Here is a 19,947-nt window from a genome sequence, read left to right as displayed (position 1 = left end):
TCTTCCATGACTGTGCGAGTGGGTGGGGGGGTTAACACTTACACAGTGTCCGCGTTAGACCTATTTCAGTCAAACAACACAACACGCGTGCGTAAAAACGTGTGCAAACTTGACATCACCCGCAAACCAATGTGCAAGCTGATCTACTAACAGCGTGCAAAGAGGACTGCGCCTCTCAAATGAGCAAAATAGCACACGCTGTTCATTTAGTACTTTTGCCCTGATGAATAATCAATATGGGGTGTACCCGCCAGAAATCGCTAAATACTGGGAGGGGAAAATGGAAATATCTCCTTTTACCACACGCAATGAGATTTACCAAGCCTGAAAGTTTTTGCGAGGATTGTGATTGCGTCTGTATTTAACACGTTCGAAAGGAAGGTGCTAATCTGCCCAGCATTACGCAGGGATGCTTTTTGGTGCCTGATTTGAGGACTGGGGTGGGGATTCTCCACATGCAAAAGGAGAAATATTTTATTTGAATGTTAAATCGAGTATTATGCAGCAAAAGGTTGCCACAGGAGGCACCTTCATTTTTTTACTTGTGACAATAAATAAATCACGTGTTTTCATGGAGAAAAAAGTGTTTCTTATTGTGCGCCTGTTCTGCAGTTGGCTCTAGCGTGTCATACCCCGGCAGGTGTTGTGCCGTATTCAGCACCCCTGCCGTGAAAAGCACCCCCTCGTCTGACAAAAATGATATTCTCATTCCGTGTCACGTTCTGTTTAGCGTCCAGTTTTGTGTTAATGATTCATGTTTAAATGCGCTCATGGATTCCACAATAGTCATACTTTCCCACAATCACAGTCACAGATAACAAAAATCGGGTAAATGGTTATTGATGTCATTAATTAATAGCCTGCTTACTGTGTTGTCTTCCATAATATTTGTAAATATATATAATATAAACTCCTAAGTATGTGTTTGTGTGAGTGTGTACATATAAATATATTGAAGTGTCAGTGTGTTGTTTTTTTTCTTGGTCTACTTATCATTGAATATACGAGGGGGTGCTTTTCACGGCAGGGGTGCTGAATACGGCACAACAATTTGCCTCTTCCACTAATATCTCTAACTCCAACTCGTCAAATTTCATTTTGCGCTCGCAAACCGTAAGACACGCAACACCTCATTTAAATACTGTGGTTTGCACCTGTTATCAATTGCGCACGCAATCTTAGTTGATCACCCGCAAAACACACAACAAAAGCACGCGCAAACTTTTTCAGTGCACACGCAATTTAGTACTCTTTATTTAGGATCTTAGTAAATCGGGCCCAAAGCGCGCAGGCGGAAAATTTGGGGGTGTTCAAAATGTATTTTGCACTCAAAGACGAAGATTTATGTATATATAATACATTTGTGCACAGGAATGAGCAGGAGAATATATATGTCTAGTTTACATATGAATTATGTATTAATTCTATCCAGATTTAGTCATTGTGAATGTTAAATATAATATTCAGATAAAAAAATATTATTTTAAATGCAAGTTCATTTTGAAACCATGCATTGTGCAAACTCAATGAAGTTGATATTGACCTACTTTTAATAAAACACGCCATAATGACAAAGCAACACTTTCCACCAATATTTTCTTATTTGAATATTATATTAAGCATTGAGCACAAGAATTTCAGTCCATAGTAGCCAGTTTGATGTTATAAATAAGCAACCAAAATATTAACCATAAGCTCCTTTATTTATGACACATCTGTGCATTATATCAACAAAACAATCGCATGAAATTATAGGAGGCTTAGAAGTTCATCTGAAATGCAAAGTCCTCATTAAGAGATTCAACTTTGAGTGATTTGCAAAGGGGATCAAATGGATCTTGACGCAGCACTTGAGTGTTTGTTCTTCTGCACAGCCTGACTGTTTCTTCCTTTCAGTGATAATGGAGACAGAGCGAGACACAGGACACCCCGAAATGCCAGGATGTCTGCACCCTCGCTGGGTCGTTTTGTCCCTCGGTGAGTCCAATCAACACACAAACGACTTTAGAGCCCATTCTCAGCTTTTTATCTTTGCCGGTAATCCACTCATGTTGTACGACTTCATGTTGCACAGAATAAGTTTCGAGATGCTTCTCCACTCGACCCAACTGTTTCAGTTTCACGTATTATCTTCTGTCTTCTTCTCCTGCAGGCGTTTCCTGCTGCCAGAGTACCTCCCCTACGCTGGAATCTTCCACGAACGAGGGCAGCCTGGTTTGGCCACACATTCCTCTGTCAACAGAGTGCTAGCTGGTAAACTAACGTTTGTTTCAGTCTCACCATGTTGACACTTCATTAGCATGGGAAACGAGCAGCATAAATACAGCGCTTGAAATAACTGAATTACTTTTCACCTTGTGATGATGTAATCATTTTTCAGGATGATGTTGTCCCAGTGCAAAGAATGTTAAAACTTTTCTTCAGTGATTATGACAAGCAAACAGTCCTTATCTCAATCTATTTGTACATTTATGACAGAAATTGGGGAGAAAAAAAAGTCTGTAGCAAGGCCACAGCCATTCCTGTAAAGGTGATCTGTCAAGTGAGCATCCCAGTTTCAGAGGGAAACTGGTGAAACCAAATGTCCTTTGAACTAAATCAGCATGAATGCATACGTGTGTGTCTGTACGCAGGAGCATCCATCGGAGACGGCCAGTCTGCAGTTGCCAGCAACATCGCCAACACGACGTACCGTTTGCAGTGGTGGGACTTCACCAAGTTCGACCTGCCTGAGATCAGCAACGGTAGGATCCCTCGACGTGGTGCTACGTGTATTTCAGTAGACATTTTAGGGTCCAAGAAAAGTCAGACTGTTCTTGACACAGAGTAGAAACTTAAGGGTCACAACATAATTCCAGGGAAAATTTATAGAACAACTTCCAATAATTTTCTTCACATAGGTTGTTGATTTAAATGCTCTTATTTCAGTCTGGTTGAGAAAAGGTGTTGCCTAAAAGGTGTCGTGATGAACTATGCACTGGGTTTTCAGTACATGAACATACTTTTTTGCATTCCTCTTTTGATCAGCTGATGAACAACCCATTTCAGTTAAATTGCATGCTCAATTTTTTTATCTCTTGCTCCCATTTCTTCTTTTTTGCATTTTGATGCTCTACCTAGAATCTTCTTAAGATCCAAATTCATGCAATCTTCTGTGTTTATCTCTGTCTCAGCGTCGGTCAATGTTCTGGTGCCAAACTGTAAAATCTACAACGACGCAAGCTGTGACATCTCTGCAGACGGTCAGCTGCTGGCAGTTTTTATTCCCAGCAGTCAGCGGGGTTTTCCAGATGAGGGCATTCTGGCTATTTACTCTCTAGCTTCACACAACTTGGGAGAGATGCTCTACACCAAACGATTCGGTACATTTCATTGTCCAAATCAGCCTCCTGTAACTTTATGTTTTTGGGGGGGGGGGGTTTGTGTTTTATAAATACTTGTGTTCAAAGCCGTTCTCTTCTGCAGGTCCTAATGCCATCTCTGTCAGCTTGTCTCCGATGGGCTGCTACGTCATGGTGGGCCTGGCCTCTCGCAGGATCCTGCTGCATCCCACAACTGACCACATGGTGGCGCAAGTCTTCCGTCTGCAGCAGCCACATGGAGGAGAGACTTCCATCAGGGTGAGATGACACACACAAACTACAACCGGCACCGTATTCACACTGGCACTCTTGTGATATTCTATTTGGTCAGATTTTTATTTTATTTTTTTGCAAAGAAAGTGACATTTCCATCCACTGTTTTGCTCATCTGCAGTTGTTGATTGTCTGCTTTGGTCATGCTGTATTTCAGATGGTGTTCAATGTTGTTTACCCCATGGCTCCGGACCAGAGGCGCCATGTCAGCATCAACTCGGCCCGCTGGCTGCCAGATCCTGGGATGGGTCTGGCATACGGGACAAACAAGGGAGACCTGGTCATCTGCCGACCTGTGTGAGTCTTCTGGTGCTGAGACAGTGGAGACCTCATGGTTTATATTCCCATTAAACTGATGACATTACGCTCTGGTGGCAGGTGATCAGCCCCTGGATAATCAGATGTAGCATTTATTTAAAAACGGCATATGAACTGCATTTGTTTTACTTAATGCATGCAGGATTTGATTAAAGAGAGAGAGCACAGTAGCATTGAATGTTGATTTTTCATTATTTTGCCATTGCCTTTTTCTCTGGTGGAAATAATATCCAACACAATATTACCAATTCATGCCAGCCATTGCAAAACCCTGACAGATGCTGGAAATAGGTTTGTTGTGCTTGATGCTCAGTACCAACTGTAAGCATGCTGTGTAAGATCTTGGCCTTTTTCTGCCTTTGCTGCAAAATGTCACATGACTGTAGGAAGTGGCTGCTGCAGTCAGAACAGGCCCGATGCTCCAGCTGCATCAGTGCACATCGTCAGTGATGTCACAACTTCACTGACAGGCTTTTCTCCTCAGATGTTCACATCTATTATATTTAGTTTTTCTCTCCAAAGACAGTGTAATGAGTTGAAATTATTTTTCTGCAGCTCATTTGCTATATTTGAACAGCAAATACTAGTTTTTTTCAACCATGAAAATTTGTGAGAACAATTTAATTCAGGCTTTAGTGAACTGTTACTAGACCAAAAATTCATTTCTTTAGGGGTCAGATATTTATCTTTAAAAATCCCTTTTTTTTCCACCCTCCCTGCTGATGTGATTTGATAGTGTTCCGTCTCACTTGAGCTGCTCGTACCTGCAGCAGCTCCAATCCTCCATAAAATAATCCCAGGGAGCCCTTGAATGCACCTCTTTCTTTTGTTGTAAACATGACTGTCTGCTCTGCATCAGTACGGTACTTAAAAAAGCCAACAACATATGTCTGCATTTTGTAGCATGTTACTGCCACCTGGAAACCCTCTCAGAAACTGATGGAATAATCAGGGCAACCCCCAAGATATTCCCATATTCACCTTCTTGCAGCTTCAGCTGGTGATCTTGTTTCTTCGGCTTTCCTCCGCCTCCTCTTCCACATAAAGCCACTGATGTGATTATGTTGATGATCAGTCTAAACAGGAAGAACATTAATTGGAGAAGCCCAATTAGTGCTTTTAATGAGGTTGTGGCCTGTGTTGATTCCACAAACATGTCCCTCCTTTACTTGTAAGGCTTCCTGAATGGAAGTGAATTAACACAGGCTGTGTGTGTGTGTATGTGTGTGTGTTTGTTTTTGCGTGTGCATGTGTTCAGGTTCTATAGGAGTGAAGGCGAGAGTCCCGGGGAGTCGAGCAGCGAAACATTGTTTTCTGTTAATAACAGTGGAAGCAGCCGGGCTCGAGGTTCTGAGAGACCAGGGTGAGAACTTTGCTCTTGGAGCGCTGACACTGTTAAATGCAGAACAATCATAGCATTTTATTATTTACATTATTAAAGAAGCAGTAACATTGTTTTTGCTGTTTTGATAGTGGATGTTTGAAGGTTCACACACTGCCTCAAACTATGCTGCACTCTTATCAAATGATGGACACACAACTGTTGTCATCTGAATGCTTATAATCAGGATAATCAACGGCACAGTGTTACGAAATGGCTGGTTTACGTTCATGTTGGAAGAGCTATGTTAAGCCAATGAAACTGGACCTTATTGTAGGATGTTAAATAACAGAAAACTAAAATGTAATAAAATGTTTGTTCTGCTGTTTTTAGATGTAATTGAATCATTTACAAAAATGACTGCTGTTTAGTCATAGACATTCCTACATTCATGTCAAAGAACATTATAAAAGTAAGTAACTTCTTGTAATTGTCATCATTGCGTATCAATTCTCAGACCAAATCGCTCTGGCTGGAGACTGGACAGAGACATGGGATTGATGAACGCGATTGGTTTACAGCCCCGAAATCCCACCCCTTCTGTGACATCACAAGGAACCCAGACGCCAATTGTCCAGCTCCAGAACGCTGAGACTCAGACAGAGAGAGACCTATCAGAGCCAAGTGTCTCCCAGCCGCCACTGAGTACTGACAAACACACTCTCCACACTGAGCATTCATGTTAGATGTGACTTCATCCTGTCTAATAATAGTTTCTGTGAGACCCTGAGGATTTCAGTTAATGACACAAACTGCTTCAGTCACTACTTCATTAAATCACACACTTAACCTTGCTTTTAAGAATAAAAATCGGGGACGTTCCAGTCTTTGATCAAACATCAAATACCAATGAGCAGAACCACATCTGAAACAAATAATTGATCTTAAGGCTCCGTTTACACGTAGCAAAAACGGTGGTGTTTTTATGCGTTTTGGCCGTTCGTTTACACGAAAACGAAGCTCAAAGTCACCAAAAACGATATTTTAAAAACTCCGTCTTCACGTTTGCGTCTAAACAGAGAGAAACGGCCATTAAGTCTTCAGAACGTCACATTATGCGACAGAAACGTCACCAGCGTCATGTGTGCGACCTGTGTTTACAATTTGTTTGGCCACCGTCAATATTTTCTTGTATTTTACCTGTTTTATATTCTAAAGTCACACTTAAAAGTAACTCCACTTCTCTGTCACTCCAAACGAAAGACTCTCGTTCAATCTTGGAAGTAACTGGAAGTTACTCTTGTCATTTGTTGAAGTTTTTTCCAGGATTCTGATTAGCTAGCATGACTTTATGCTTCTCGTTACACTGCCCCCTGCAGGTTTGGCTGCTCATAGCACCATAGCAGCGTATTTATGCGGGTTCGTGTAAATGATGATGGTATTTTTCAAAACGTAGAGGGGGAAATATCTGTTTTTGTAAATACCCGGCTATGTGTAAACGTGGCCTAAGTTTGTGTGTATATTCGAAAGTCTGGAACATGGAAGAATTGGAAAAGATATGGGACTCCAAAGATTCTCTGAGTTTTATATCCAATTAGAAACATGTCGGCAGTTATGAGAAAAGACCAGTTTTCACACAAAAAAACAAAAAAAACACTAACAATATGTTAGCATGAAAACTTCCATCCATCCATTTCCTATATCTGCTTTTGGTGGAGATTTAGAAACATTCCCAGTTTACTTGTACAAAAGCTTCAATGGAGTCTTGTAGGCGTGTCCTGCGTCTTAATGATTTGTGTGTTAAGTTTTCTTGTTTTTAAATGGGCCTTTTCTCTCCGTCCCTCCTCAGCTGTGAATCCCGAGACTCCTTCCACGAGTCGAGCAGCTCAGGCGCCGCCGGAGGCGTCTGAGGGCGGCAGAGTTCAGGACCTGGTCCTGACAGACGCTTCCACGGAGGTTAACACTGTTGCAGCAGCTTCCGGTACCGTCTCACCCTCTGGAACACACACGCACTCTGGGCCGCGTTACCACGACAACCACTTCAAATAGTTATGCCTGTTGAAAATTGTTTCAGCATTTAATCAGGATTTCCTTGTTTGCTGTAACATCAGAACAAATGTTTTTGCTTTAATTTCTCTTTTAATGTCCACATGACCTTTTAAGAAACTTGATGGGAAAGAATAAAGTTTTTTTTTTTTTTATATTAGAAAAAACAGTAATACTCTTATAGTTCTGAGATTGTAAGTTTTGTGTCATGTTGATGTTTCTCCCCCTACTGCTGTGAATAAAAGAGATGAGTCACATCCAAGAGTGGTGATCCGTTACCTTTCACTTCTTAGGCCCTGTCCCAATACTCCCCCTAGCCCTCGTTTTCATCCCTTCCCATAACTTTTGCACGTTCCTGTGAGGGTAGTTGTGTCCCAACTCCTCTTTTCACCTAGGGGGAGTGGAGAAAACGAGGGCGAGTGGCTATGAATTGTCCCTTCAGAGCGAGGGTTTTCAGATGCACACTCGCTGATCTAGGGACCAAAAACATTTCCTAGAATGCTTTTCTGAATCAAAAAAAAAAACATGGCGGACATTTCTTATTTTTTAGTTAATAAAATCAATATTTTGAGTTAGTTTCTGCATAAAAATGAGTTTTGATTACATTTCTAGCGAGAAATATATATTTTACTTTCATAATATACACTCAGTGAATGTACATAATCGCTTTTTTGCCCGGTCACGAAGATTGCGCCGGAATAAAGGCTGTTAGGTTACGCCGTAGGCTACGTAACCTACGCCGTAGGCTCTGCGTCGATTTGAATCGCCGACCGAGGGCAAACATCATTTGCAGACTCGTCTCAGATTGTGACCGAGGGAGCAAGCATTTTTTTGTGAGAAATAGAGAGAAATAATCCTGTGACTCGTCAGATTTGTTTTGGATGTTTCTGATATAATAGTTTTCAGAAACCACAAAGTAATCCAGCTGTTATCTGGGTAATTTACACACTTTCAGATAAAGCTGAAGTGAAGATAGCGGAGCTGATTTATGGTTCCGCGTTAAATGGACGCAGAGCCTACGGCGTAGGTTACGCAGCAACGCGCGCCGTACGCTGTACCCTACGCCGTAGGCTCTGCGTCCATTTAAGGCGGAACCATAAATAAGCTCCGGAGCCGGCAGGCAGGCAGAAATCCCGAAATTTTCAGAGCAAATTTCTTAACAGGCGTTATTTGGGTAAACTGAGCCCAGGTTGGGGATCTTAACGGTTACTTTTACGCCTGAAAAAAATATTAAAACTTAATAAAGTGGCATATTAACAGCTCTACAGCTGAAATTAAAACAGCTTTTGGCTCTCAGCTTCCTGATCAGGTTAGGGATGAAAACGAGGGGGAGTGGGGGTATTGGGACAGGCACCTGGGCCAAGTGCCCTAAAATCTCCCCCTTCTTTTTTAGGGGTAGTGAAGAAAAGAAGGGCGAGTGAAAGAAAGTAGGGCTAGTGAAGAAAAGTAGGGGGTGTATTGGGATTGGGCCTTAAACTCTAAACAGTCAACTTTGTTTTAGTAAAAAAATAAATATAAAAAACCTTGTCACATCTTCAGGAAAGAATGAATAGATGAAATCTATTTTTGCTTCAGCAGGTCAAGCGGAGTCTGCGGATTTCGGATCTGGCGAAGACGCCCTGGCTCGGATCCGCCGGCTGATTGCCGAGGGCGGCATGACGGCGGTGGTGCAGCGGGAGCAGAGCACCACCATGGCCTCCATGGGCGGCTTCGGGAACAACATCATCGTCAGCCACCGCATCCACCGCGGCTCCCAGACGGGCGCCGGGGCCTCCAGGCCCCCCTTGGACCCCAACTCACAACCCCTCCTCATGACCCAGCCCTTCCCCCACCAACCCCCCGAGGCTGCCGGCTCCTCGGAGCAGCTCGCCCCCATGTGGGGCCCCCAGGTGCTGTCCGGCCCCCGGCCCTCCGGCCTCTCGGTGGCCGTGGACATGGACGACGTGTTTGACGGGGGGCGAGCAGAAGACGACTCCCTGCCGGGCCCCTCCTCCTCCCTGCTGTTGTCTTCCCCCTCTTCTTCCTCCTCGTCCTCTCACAGCCCCCTCCCCGGCAGCGGAGGCGGCTCAAACAATTACCCCGGCGACCCGTACAGCAGGTAGTTCGCCTTTGGGCCCAGAGAGGCGGAGTGTTGGGCTGATGGGTGTGTTACAGGGCGTTCCTCGAAGCCTTATCTCTCACAGAAAAGGGTGCTGCTTTGACTCCGCACAGGGTCTCCTGTTTGGAAAAGAAGGGACACAACCCCCCTCCGTATCCTTCAACCCTACAAGGCATCGCTCTTCCTCCTCTTCCTCTGCACTTAGAAACTGGGCTGAAGCCAAACCATGATCATTCCTCATCAGAAAGGGCTTCTTCTTGAACGGAGCAGCTTTTTGGCCAATGCGCTTTAAGGATCCGCTTGATGGAAGACTGAGGGGGGGGAGAGGAGGAGCCGGAGGAGCTCGGGGTTTTATTTTTCTCACATACATTTACTCCAACGTGCTGCACTTGGTGCCATGTGATGTTGACTTTGATGTGAAGTAGTGCGTGATTGAAGTGTTGAAAAAGTGAATTGAGCACTACATTGTTTTGAAGCTTGTATTTGTACTGCGTGTAATTCTGAAGTTTGGAACCAGGAGTGATGTTGAGGCTACGTTTGGCAGCTGAGAGACGTCACTGTGTCCCGCGACGAGGACATTAATCACTGAGGACTGAATGGACAGATGAGACTGAACAAATAGAATCTACTGCATGTCTTCTCAGCATCGCTGCAGGCCACGAAACAAATACCTTGAGGCTTTTTTTTGTTTTTTTTTGTTCCTTTTCAACAGCTGAAGAGGAGAGCAACCATTTCCTGAATGGGGAGATTGGCTACATCATGATCTGCTCCAGTCCCCTGTAAAAACCCACAGTTGCACTACAGTGTGTCTGGTGCTAAATGCAGTCTGGGTAGAAGTGTGTGTGTTTGTTTGTGTGCGTGCGTGCGTGTGCGTGTGTGTGTGTTTGTCTCCTTCCTTCAGTCTTCAGACTGTTTTTAGGAAGGAGTTTCATGTCATCCATCATGTGTGACCAGAACTGTCATTGATGGCACCCAGACTGAGCTCCAGCTGACGGTTATTTTCTTAGCTGTGCACAGTGTCTGAATGCTCAACTTCCATGTCCTGCAGACCCCACTGTCTCCAACATTCATCCACAATTCACCTGCAGAAATCCACTTTTATCCCTTTTTAAATCCAGGCTCTTGTTAGGGTTTGTGGGCGGTTCCTCTTCAGGACCTTCTAAGAACTGGTTTTCCCGCCGAGAGCCACATCATGATGTAGTCATTTTGTCTTCTTCACAGATCCGGGTCGGGCTCACCAAGAAAATAATGGAGTTTTTTTTTTTCTGTTGGTTGATCAAAACATACAGGAGCTTGATTTCCAGTGCACACAACGCTTTAGAGGGGTGCGTTTGACGTAATTTTGGACTGATTTCACCAGTCTGGTTATGAACACCGTTGTGAACCACAGTTGATGTTTGACCATGTCTTTTGCATCATTAACCAGTGTTTGTAAATGTAAACAGAGCTTTTTAATACAGCTCTCTGTGGCTCACAAGGTGTTTACAAGCAGATTTCTGACAATAAGGACAATTAACTAGTTAAATAGTGAAACGAGAAAAACGCTGATCACGAATTCTTTCACTGCAGCTTCCACCTGAAGCTCAGGTCTGAACTGTTCGCTTGGTTTAAGTTCTTATTCTGCTTGAAAAAGCTTTTCTCTCCCGTGTCACAGTAACTGGGTGTCTGTTCATCCACCGTATGCTGTTAACAGCCTCTCAAAGAATCTTGCTGCTTTTAGTGTCACGCATAGCATCATGGGATTTATAGGTCTCTGATACTGGAGGAAAAACAAACAAGTTCTGAGATATTTTGTTCAATGAGCAGAAATATTCACATTTACACAGGCTGACCAGTGGAGTTTTGAATTCTGCTCAGGAGGGATTTAAAATTGATTTTACTTCATTAATTCATTTAAATCTTGGACGCACAGCAAACACCTGCTCAAAGTGTAGTCCTGACTTCAGTCTTTTCAGCTTTGCAGAGCAGAAACGGTTAGTCCATTGACATATTTGATGCTTTTAATATGCTAATTCGGTGCTTTACCATGTTATGTATTTATTTTGTGTTGGTTGATCAAAACAAACCATCCAGGAACTTATGGGGAATATTTTCAGATTTTTTTTATTAACCAAATTATGATTCCTTTGACAGAAAAAAAAAAAAAAAATCAGGGTAACTGATGATAGAAGTATTAGTTCTTTGCAACCTTTTGTCAAAACCTGTCTGAGTAAAAGAAAAGAGAATGGAAAATATTTTTTTTGAAGAGTGTTTCTGTGAAAGCAGCTCGTAGCGGGAAGGCTGTGTAAGTGAACAGTGATGAGGGACGTGCTGGGGTTCTTCTCTTCCACTACTAAGCAGAGTGCCAAGCACCCTGGAGCTGTGCAGGGCTCCTTGATCTCAGATTTCAGTCACTTCTAAATCAGATTTATATGAAGAAGAATGTTGTGATTCTGCTCTTTGATATCAGCATTATTGAAAGTCCACAACGTATGAGTAGAGGAACGCTGGTGTGTGCATACGGATTATAGTATGAACTGTCAGTGGGCCGTTTGAGCATCATTCAGGTCCTTCTGGTTGTGGTTCATGCACTCAGCAGCTGAGGCGGCAGCTTCTCCAACTTTAACTCTACAGTCATGACTCTTGCCTTTGTTCTTGTGTTCATGTTCTGTACCCCCAATGTAAATTGCATATTCAATGTTCTCAGTAGTTAAAGGACTCGGCCTGCACATTAAATTTGTTTTGTTTTTTTAAGGTCACGTGATCATCATGAATAAGCCGCACACCCTTTTTTATGTAGCCTCTGTGATCTGTATGCATGAACAAAGCTGAGCATTAGGGTCTTGATTGCCGCGGAAAAGGCCCCGTTTCCTTCATCCGTTACTGTCGGCTCCGACCCCAACCATCCTCCTGCACGAGGCTCGGCTGCAGCCGGACTCCTCGTCTCCTCGGCTTCACGGCTTCCAGAGTCTGGAGCTCATTCACTCCTGCTCTGTGCCAGCTGTAGCAGAACCACCTCCCTAACCCTCGTCTCCCCAACAGACTTCAACACTTGAACTCTTTCTCCTCCAGCCGGCAAGTCTGTCGAGTAGCTTTGCTGCTGCTTTCTGGATGGTTTTTTGTTGTTTTATTTTCATTATGTGCACAGCTCTCACACACAGTGTAAAAGGTTTGTGTATGTGTGTCTGTGTGTGGGGGTGGCGGGTGAAAACGGACCTATTAACATGAAGAGAACGATAAGCAAGAGCCCTTGATGGAGCGGCTCATTTTTTATTTAACATTGATTCTCTGCAGGTGAGGTCAGATTCTTGTTTCCACAGCAACCTGTGGAAGGAGGGCAGACGGGCTGCGTGTAGAGAGAAGGATGGACACAGCAGGTGACGTGATCTGAATGCTCCTCCTGGTTTTACTTGATCATTTTAAAAAGGTGTGTGTGCGTGTGTGTTCAGGTGATCGGGGGGGATGAATGTAAATGAGAGACAGCAGCATTGTTTCCAGCTGGAGAATCAGAAAGATCCAGCTGTGACAACGTCGGACTGTGGACGTTTGTACAGTTTGACTCTTTGCTTTGACTTTTAGACGTGAAGTAATTAAAGAGCTTTGAGAGTTCCTCTGTGATTGAGTTGTATATTCTTCCAGGCTCATGTTCACTTCGGGATGTTTGTATCATTAAAGAAAAGAGACTGATGTAAAAACACATTCAGGTTGTTGTCTAGAATAAAAGCTAATAATCTCTAAGACACATCCTGACTTTGTCTTGGAGATTCAGTAAGCATATGAACTTTTATTGATACTGCTTTACGTCATGGTTTCATTCACGGCACAAAAATATGTTTTCACTTCCAAAACCAAAATATATAAAGTGCTGATATCATCAAAACAGAGAAGATGAAGAGTTGCAAGCTAGAAAGGATTCACATTCACTCCATATCAAGGTTGATTTAAAAGGTAAATGGGCTGTACTTGCACTTTCCTAGTCTTGTGCTTCAGGACACAAACCTGATTCATCCAGAACCCTCTCAGTCCAGCATGTCCCTGCTCAGGTCACTGAGAAAGAGATGTATCGTATATTAAATATATGATGCATATATTCCTACACATGACAGTTGGAGCTGCAGGGAGGCAGCAGAATGATGAGGAACATTCAACAGATTTTGTAGTTCAGGTAGAGGAAAAAGATGAATATGTTGTGGGAAGCCATTACCTTCATCACAAGACACCTCAGATCCCTTTATTGCTTCTCTATTATTATTATTATTAATATTAACATTCAAGAGTAAATCACTTCATGAATGGTGAAATTAAGAGCTATATAAACATTTGAGTGCATTTGTCTGATTTGCATTAACAGCAACAGTTTAATGGGGGGGAGGGGGGTCATTTAGTCTCTTTTTAACCAGAATTCACTGATTCAATTCAATTCATTTCGAACAGCAATCAATCAATAAACGTGATTGTCCAGTTATTATAGATGAGAAATAGAGGAGATTGTGACCATGGCACCATGAAGACAAGGCGTCTTCTCGTGTGTAGTTCACTTTATGTCTGATGCCATTAAACAACACAGCACCACCGAGGCATGTTGGTGCAAAACCAGCCCCTGATGAATCACAAGGTGAAGCTCCAAGGTTCTTCCAGTCTACTACCACATACAGATCCTACTGTAGTTTTCTTAACGTGTTCATGTTGTATTAATCATCAGGGTTGTACTCTGCTGTAGGGGATGCCATTCATCCCCCACGTCTTCATCCCAGTACCCTGGAGTTGTAAAAAAATATTTTTGCTGATTTGTGCTGATTACAAATAATATAATATATTACAAATAATAGCACTGACCAAAACACCTGCAGGAATGACATAGCAGCAGTTAAATGCAGCCTTCTGTAAGCTTTAAATATCCACTGGGCTTACATCAAATACATCAAAACACAAAAACAAAAAACAGTTTTCTGAACTTATCAATATGCCTCTGTCCTTCACAGGATAAGTAAAATGGATCACTGCAAAAACTCAAAATCATAACAAGAATATTTGTCTTATGTCTAGTTGAAATGTCTCAGTTTAGTAAAAAAATCTCATTACACTTTAAACAAGACTCATCACTGGAAAAAACAACAATTTTCACCTGTTTCCAGTAGATTTTCACTTGAAATAAGTAGAAAAATCTGCCAGTGGAACAAGATTTTTTTGCTTGTAATAAGAAGATAAATCTCTCACTGGCAGATTTTCCTACTTATTCCAAGTAGGAAGAAAATTTACTTGAAACAGGTGAAAATTGTCAAATAAGTTATTTTTCTGGTGATGACTCTAATGTTGAAATAGCAGTAAAACCACATTCATTGATGAAATGACATAAGGGATGGAAAGGGGGGATGATTTTGACCGTTTTTATTTCAGGGGGGATGCCATCCCCACCTCATCCCCCCACAACTCCAGTGCTGCCAGTACCTCATAATAATCCAGCAAGTCTTTATGTCTCAGTCTGAACATCTTCTCTGCTGCCACTGATCCAGTGGACCGGAGTGTTTCCTGACATGAATGGGGTTGGGGCTGCAGGCGGAGCATCCTCAGCATCCTCATCCTCGGCTGCATATAAACTGCTGCTGCTTCTGAGGATGCTGGTGATGATGATGGTGATAGGTTGACTACACGATGCCGAGCAGTTTCTGCAGCTCCAACATGAGCGGTAAGCTGGACCACACGGCCTGATTGTCTTATTTTCCATATTTGAATAAATCTGCAGGTTTGTATTAATAGTAAAAGCCTACTAGTTCCAAACTACAAAAGTATTGAAAGAATTACCTGTAAAAAGATACTTGCTAAAGATGGATTTGCTGTAGATTTTACATTAATATAAAACTGCAAATTAGGATTATTTTCATTAGTGAGATTTGTTCTCCGTTGAACTGATGAGCAAATGTCAGAATCTGTACAAGATGACAGGTAAAACCCTGCATGTGTGTTTACAAGTCTTCACAGTCTGCTTGATTTTTTGTAGGTTTTAGATGTAATTGAAGTCTTTGTGCAGGAAGAAAGTCCCTAAATCATCTTTATTAGAATATTTGAATTATTGATTGTATTCACTGTTGGATGGTTAAACTTTTAAACTTCACACATCTATCAGGTTTAAAAGAACAACTGAAGCTGTTAGATTCATTTTGTTAAGTTTGTTTCCCCTTGAATTAACTTGGAGTATAAATATGAGGTACTTTGTTCAAATATAATGTATTTTGGAAGACGGTACTTTGTAGATGTGCTTGGTGAGAGTGCAGCAGAAACTACAATAGTTACTCATCTGGATAAGACTGTTGGGTCTCAGATTCTTTCTTCTGACTGCTTGCTGACGATGAAAAACATCAGCAGTTTACTTTAAAGGAATTGAATTGTTACTCTGAAAAAAATCTCTTTATTCTTTGATGATGTGATTCCTCTCACAGCAGAATAAAAATAAGAGGCACCAGGTGCAGTTGGGACAGTTTTTGAGTAATATATTTTCCTTCATAACTCCTGTTTTAAGTATATTGGTCATCTTTTGAAACAAGCAAAATATGTCAGTGTATAACTAACTTACGGGGGGATTTTTCTGTCTTTCTTATTTTCCCCTTTATTCATGAGTTCCTCTACCTCATCAGGTATATAGGTTACACGTGGGGTACAACATTTGCTGCCAACTCAAAACTCTAAAAAACAACCTTGTCACTTTGTTTGGGGCTGTTTGAGTCTCAATATCTGTCCTTTAGTGAGTGTCTCCATTATCAGGCTATATACCGTGTTCTCAGGCTGCAACTTCACATCATGCTGAAATCAACTCATCAGAGAAAAATTGAATCCATTTAGTTTTTCTTGTTTTTACTTTGGAATTAGAAAAAAACGTATGATAACGTGGTTCCAACCAAAGAAAGAAGCCTTTTCTTCTCTCTTTCCATAACATATAGATGTCCCTTTTCATCCGAGAAACGTCCGCTCCTCTGATTGGACAAGAGTTAAATCACCTACCATCAGCTTAATTGGTCTAAGAGGGGTGGCTACAGCGGGTCATGGTCAGGTCCACACATCGATTTATTTGGCCCAGTTTTACGCCAGATGCCCTTCCTGCCGCATCCCCGCAAGCACAGGGAGACACACACAAACATGTTTTTCAGACTGTGGGAGGAAGGCAGTGCACCCGCGGGAAACCCACGGGGAGAACATGCAAACTCCACACAGAAAGACTCCCGCCAGACCCGGGAATCCAACCAGGAACCGCACTGCTGTGAGGCTAGAGTTGAATAAATAAGTCTAAATAAGAGTTACAGGTGTCTGGAAATGTGCCATGTGTCACTTTTGCTGTCTACTTCTGTTAATCATGCGGCCAGTGTGCGTGCGTGCGTGCGTGCGTGCGTGCGTGCGTGCGTGCGTGCGTGCGTGCGTGCGTGCGTGCGTGCGTGCGTGCGTGCGTGCGTGCGTGCGTGCGTGCGTGCGTGCGTTATAAGACCTGAGATATACTTGCAGTTCAGACCGCGGAAGCATCATGGCTGCCAATCGTATCCTGCGTTCATTTGAAGCGTCGACGTGCACGTTCTCAAAAAGACACTGAACGCGTACGCGACCTGCAGTTCTGGCTCTGGCCGCGAGTGGCGCTGGTCCCGGTCAGATACCAGCTAGCCAACAGTGGAGGTCGCTGGCGCCGTTTCCTTTGCCGAGATCGCAACCAAAGCAATGTTATAATCTCCTACATCATCCAATGTTGTCATGTTAACTTGTTTGTTGTTCTAATCTGCTACTGCTACTACCGCTGCTACTACCTCTACTACTACTACTACTACTATTTAATCACTTTTCCAACTATTACTCTGCTTACTGCCCCCTAACGGTCACCGCCAGTACGACGCGCTCTCCTCGCGTACCACGCGAGCAACGTTGCGGTTGGTGGTGCACGCAAACGGCCGCGAACGCAAGCACCAACAGCAAGTATATCTCAGCCCTTACACACCTACTCTGGAGTGCCTTTGCAGGTGGAGCTGGGATTACCACGACCCATTAACACATCCTACTGTTCTGTAAACACTTCCTCACTATTGTGTCTGTAGGAGACGTGGAGCCGAGGCCTGACCTCTCCCTCAACACCTCTGCTTGGCTCCACCCCTGTATAAACGCCTCCTGCCAACCACCGTTCAAACCCACGGATCCATACAGCACTCCCCAGCAGGTTCTCATCGTCATGGTAACCGCCTCCCTCAGCATGCTCACCGTCCTGGGCAACATGCTGGTCATCCTGTCCATCAAAGTAAACCGTCACCTGCGAACAGTCAACAACTACTTCCTGCTGAGCCTGGCGGCGGCCGACCTGCTCATCGGCATGCTGTCCATGAACGTGTACACGTTGTACCGGGTACGGGGCCGGTGGCCCCTGGGGGCCGCGCTCTGCGATATATGGCTGGTCCTGGACTACGTGGTGAGCAACGCCTCCGTCATGAACCTGCTGCTCATCAGCCTGGACCGGTACTTCTGCATGACGCTGCCACTCAGTTACCCGCTGTGGCGGACGGGCAAGATGGCCGGCCTGATGATCAGCGCCGCGTGGCTCCTGTCCTTCGTCCTGTGGGCCCCCGCCATCCTGTGCTGGCAGACTGCCGGGGGAAGACGGGTCGTCCCAGAAGGAGAGTGTTACATTCAGCTCCTGGTGAGCCCAGCTGTCACTCTGGCGACCACACTTCCTTCCTTCTACCTGCCGGCGCTCATCATGATCGGGCTGTACAGCCGCCTGTCGGCCGTCAGCCACGGCCGCCTGAGCACTCTCCGGGCAGAGCGGAGCAGGTCTTCCACTCCGTCCCTGCTGATGAAACGTTGCAGCTACATGGCCAGCGACCCGGGCTCTGACGTGTCTCTGAACCAATCCGAGTGTAACAGTGAGAAGATCAGAAAGACTCGAAGAGCCTCCAGAAGTCCCGTGTACACGGAGCGTGCAGCGGATGGCTGGAGACGGCTGGTAGGTGAAGTTCCACCTCCTGCAAACGCAGGAGTCTCATTCATCTGGTATTCAAGCAAATTAACGGTTTGTGACGTTGCCAGAGGTGTCAAGTAACGAAGTACAAATACTTCATTACCTTACTTAAGTAGAAATTTTGGTTATCTATACTTCACTGGAGTAATTATTTTTCAGACGACTTTTTACTTTTACTCCTTACATTTTCACGCAATTATCTTTACTTTTTACTCCTTACATTTTAAAAACAGCCTCGTTACTCTTTTTCATTTTGGCCTTTAAAAAAAAAACTATCCAGTTAAATTGCTCCATCCGGATAGAGTGAATTTGGTTGTGGTTGTTTCAGATGTTCTTGTCCAGTTTTGTTCTTACATCCGTTCCCTCAGATTCCTGCAACTAAACTTGGATGTTCATTCCAATAAAGGTTAGGATAAATGATAACACGCCTCTGAAGTTTGACTTTTTGCACCATTACAATACTTATTGGCAACTAGTCATCATATCTCCTGCTCTCTGAAACACATGTTAATGCTCAATAGTACACATATATGGTTCTTTAATATATTTGCATTATACTAAGATGCATTCATTTTCAATGGCTTTTGTCCTTAATGGCTTTTTTCCCCCTTACATTACTTTTACTTTTATACTCTTAAGTAGTTTTGAAACCAGTACTTTTATACTTTTACTTGAGTGAAAAACTTGAGTTGATACTTCAACTTCTACAGGAGTATTTTTAAACTCTAGTATCTGTACTTCTACCTGAGTAATGAATGTGAATACTTTTGACACCTCTGGACGTTGCAAAGCTGACCTGACTCTCCTTCTCCTCAGCAACATTCGTTCCGGACAACTGCCTGCGTCACCAGAGATGAAGACTCCAACAAGACAGAAAATGAGTCCTCATCCCACACTGACCTCCACAGGTGGGCGTCAGCGGCCCTTTCCACCTCTCCCAGCCTCCGGTCTCAGGGGAGAAGGCAGCGGGTGATCGCGAGGGAAAGGAGGGTTACCAGAACTATCCTGGCCATCCTGCTCGCATTCATCGTTACCTGGACACCGTACAACATCATGGCCGTCGTTGCAGCCTTCTGCCAGTTCCGCATCCCTGACGTGCTGTGGACCACGGGTTACTGGCTGTGCTACGTCAACAGCGCCATCAACCCCGGCTGCTACGCTCTGTGCAACATCACCTTCAGGAAAACCTTCTGCAGCCTTTTGCACTGCCGGAACAGGAAGCTGCACTGACGCTCCAGCAGCTCAATCAGATCACAGTTTGTGAGGTTGAATTAAGGTAATTTCTTTTCTCTACTCCACCATGAATTATTAGAATTTTCATCAGAATTTTCAATTCGATTAAATTTTATTTATATAGCGTCTATTAGTTATCTCTAGGCGCTTTCCAGAGACCAGAACATGATCCCCAAGCCATTATTGGATAAAAAATGGCAGGTAAAACCTGGATCAGGACCTGGATCATAACGGGGGGATCCTCCTGCTGGAGAACAGCTGGGCAGAGCAGGAAGAGAGATCAGACGGAGAGAATGAAGAACAGAGAGAAGAGAGATAGACACAATGGCTAACT

General features: G+C 43.6%; 2 protein-coding genes across 4 annotated transcripts in view; both read left to right on the top strand.

Moving 5' to 3' along the window:
• ambra1b (autophagy/beclin-1 regulator 1b) overlaps positions 1–13,131 on the top strand; it is a 28,220-nt gene extending 15,089 nt beyond the window's left edge. For 2 of the 3 annotated variants that reach the window (XM_061721557.1, XM_061721558.1), the window contains exons 10-19: positions 1,897–1,977; positions 2,153–2,253; positions 2,634–2,744; positions 3,174–3,362; positions 3,466–3,620; positions 3,793–3,932; positions 5,212–5,316; positions 5,792–5,979; positions 7,124–7,255; positions 8,896–13,131. In XM_061721557.1, coding sequence (XP_061577541.1) covers positions 1,897–1,977; positions 2,153–2,253; positions 2,634–2,744; positions 3,174–3,362; positions 3,466–3,620; positions 3,793–3,932; positions 5,212–5,316; positions 5,792–5,979; positions 7,124–7,255; positions 8,896–9,422 — 1,729 coding nt within the window. In that variant the 3' untranslated portion in view covers positions 9,423–13,131. The remainder of the gene's footprint in view (positions 1–1,896; positions 1,978–2,152; positions 2,254–2,633; positions 2,745–3,173; positions 3,363–3,465; positions 3,621–3,792; positions 3,933–5,211; positions 5,317–5,791; positions 5,980–7,123; positions 7,256–8,895) is intronic. The other variant, XM_061721559.1, reaches the window with a different exon arrangement.
• Positions 13,132–15,049: 1,918 nt separating this feature from the next.
• On the top strand, positions 15,050–19,703 carry chrm4b (cholinergic receptor, muscarinic 4b). The gene is made up of 4 exons (XM_061722772.1): positions 15,050–15,083; positions 17,467–18,259; positions 18,422–18,431; positions 19,251–19,703. The coding sequence occupies exons 1-4, from the start codon at positions 15,050–15,052 to the stop codon at positions 19,608–19,610; spliced, it is 1,197 nt and encodes a 398-aa protein (XP_061578756.1). The 3' UTR covers positions 19,611–19,703.
• Positions 19,704–19,947: the final 244 nt, after the last annotated feature.

This window comes from Cololabis saira, chromosome 5 (genome assembly GCF_033807715.1).
Source record: "Cololabis saira isolate AMF1-May2022 chromosome 5, fColSai1.1, whole genome shotgun sequence".
NCBI classification, from domain to species: Eukaryota; Metazoa; Chordata; class Actinopteri; order Beloniformes; family Belonidae; genus Cololabis; species Cololabis saira.
Note: the sequence above shows the minus strand (reverse complement) of the source record. Positions and strands in the feature narration are given on the sequence as shown.

What these genes read in the sequence shown, in the direction of transcription:
- chrm4b (XM_061722772.1), top strand. Translation starts at nt 15,050, where the DNA reads ATGCCGAGCAGTTTCTGCAGCTCCAACATGAGCG. An exon ending in CTGCAGCTCCAACATGAGCG is followed by an intron (nt 15,084 to 17,466) that starts GTAAGCTGGACC and finishes TTGTGTCTGTAG; the next exon opens with GAGACGTGGAGCCGAGGCCT.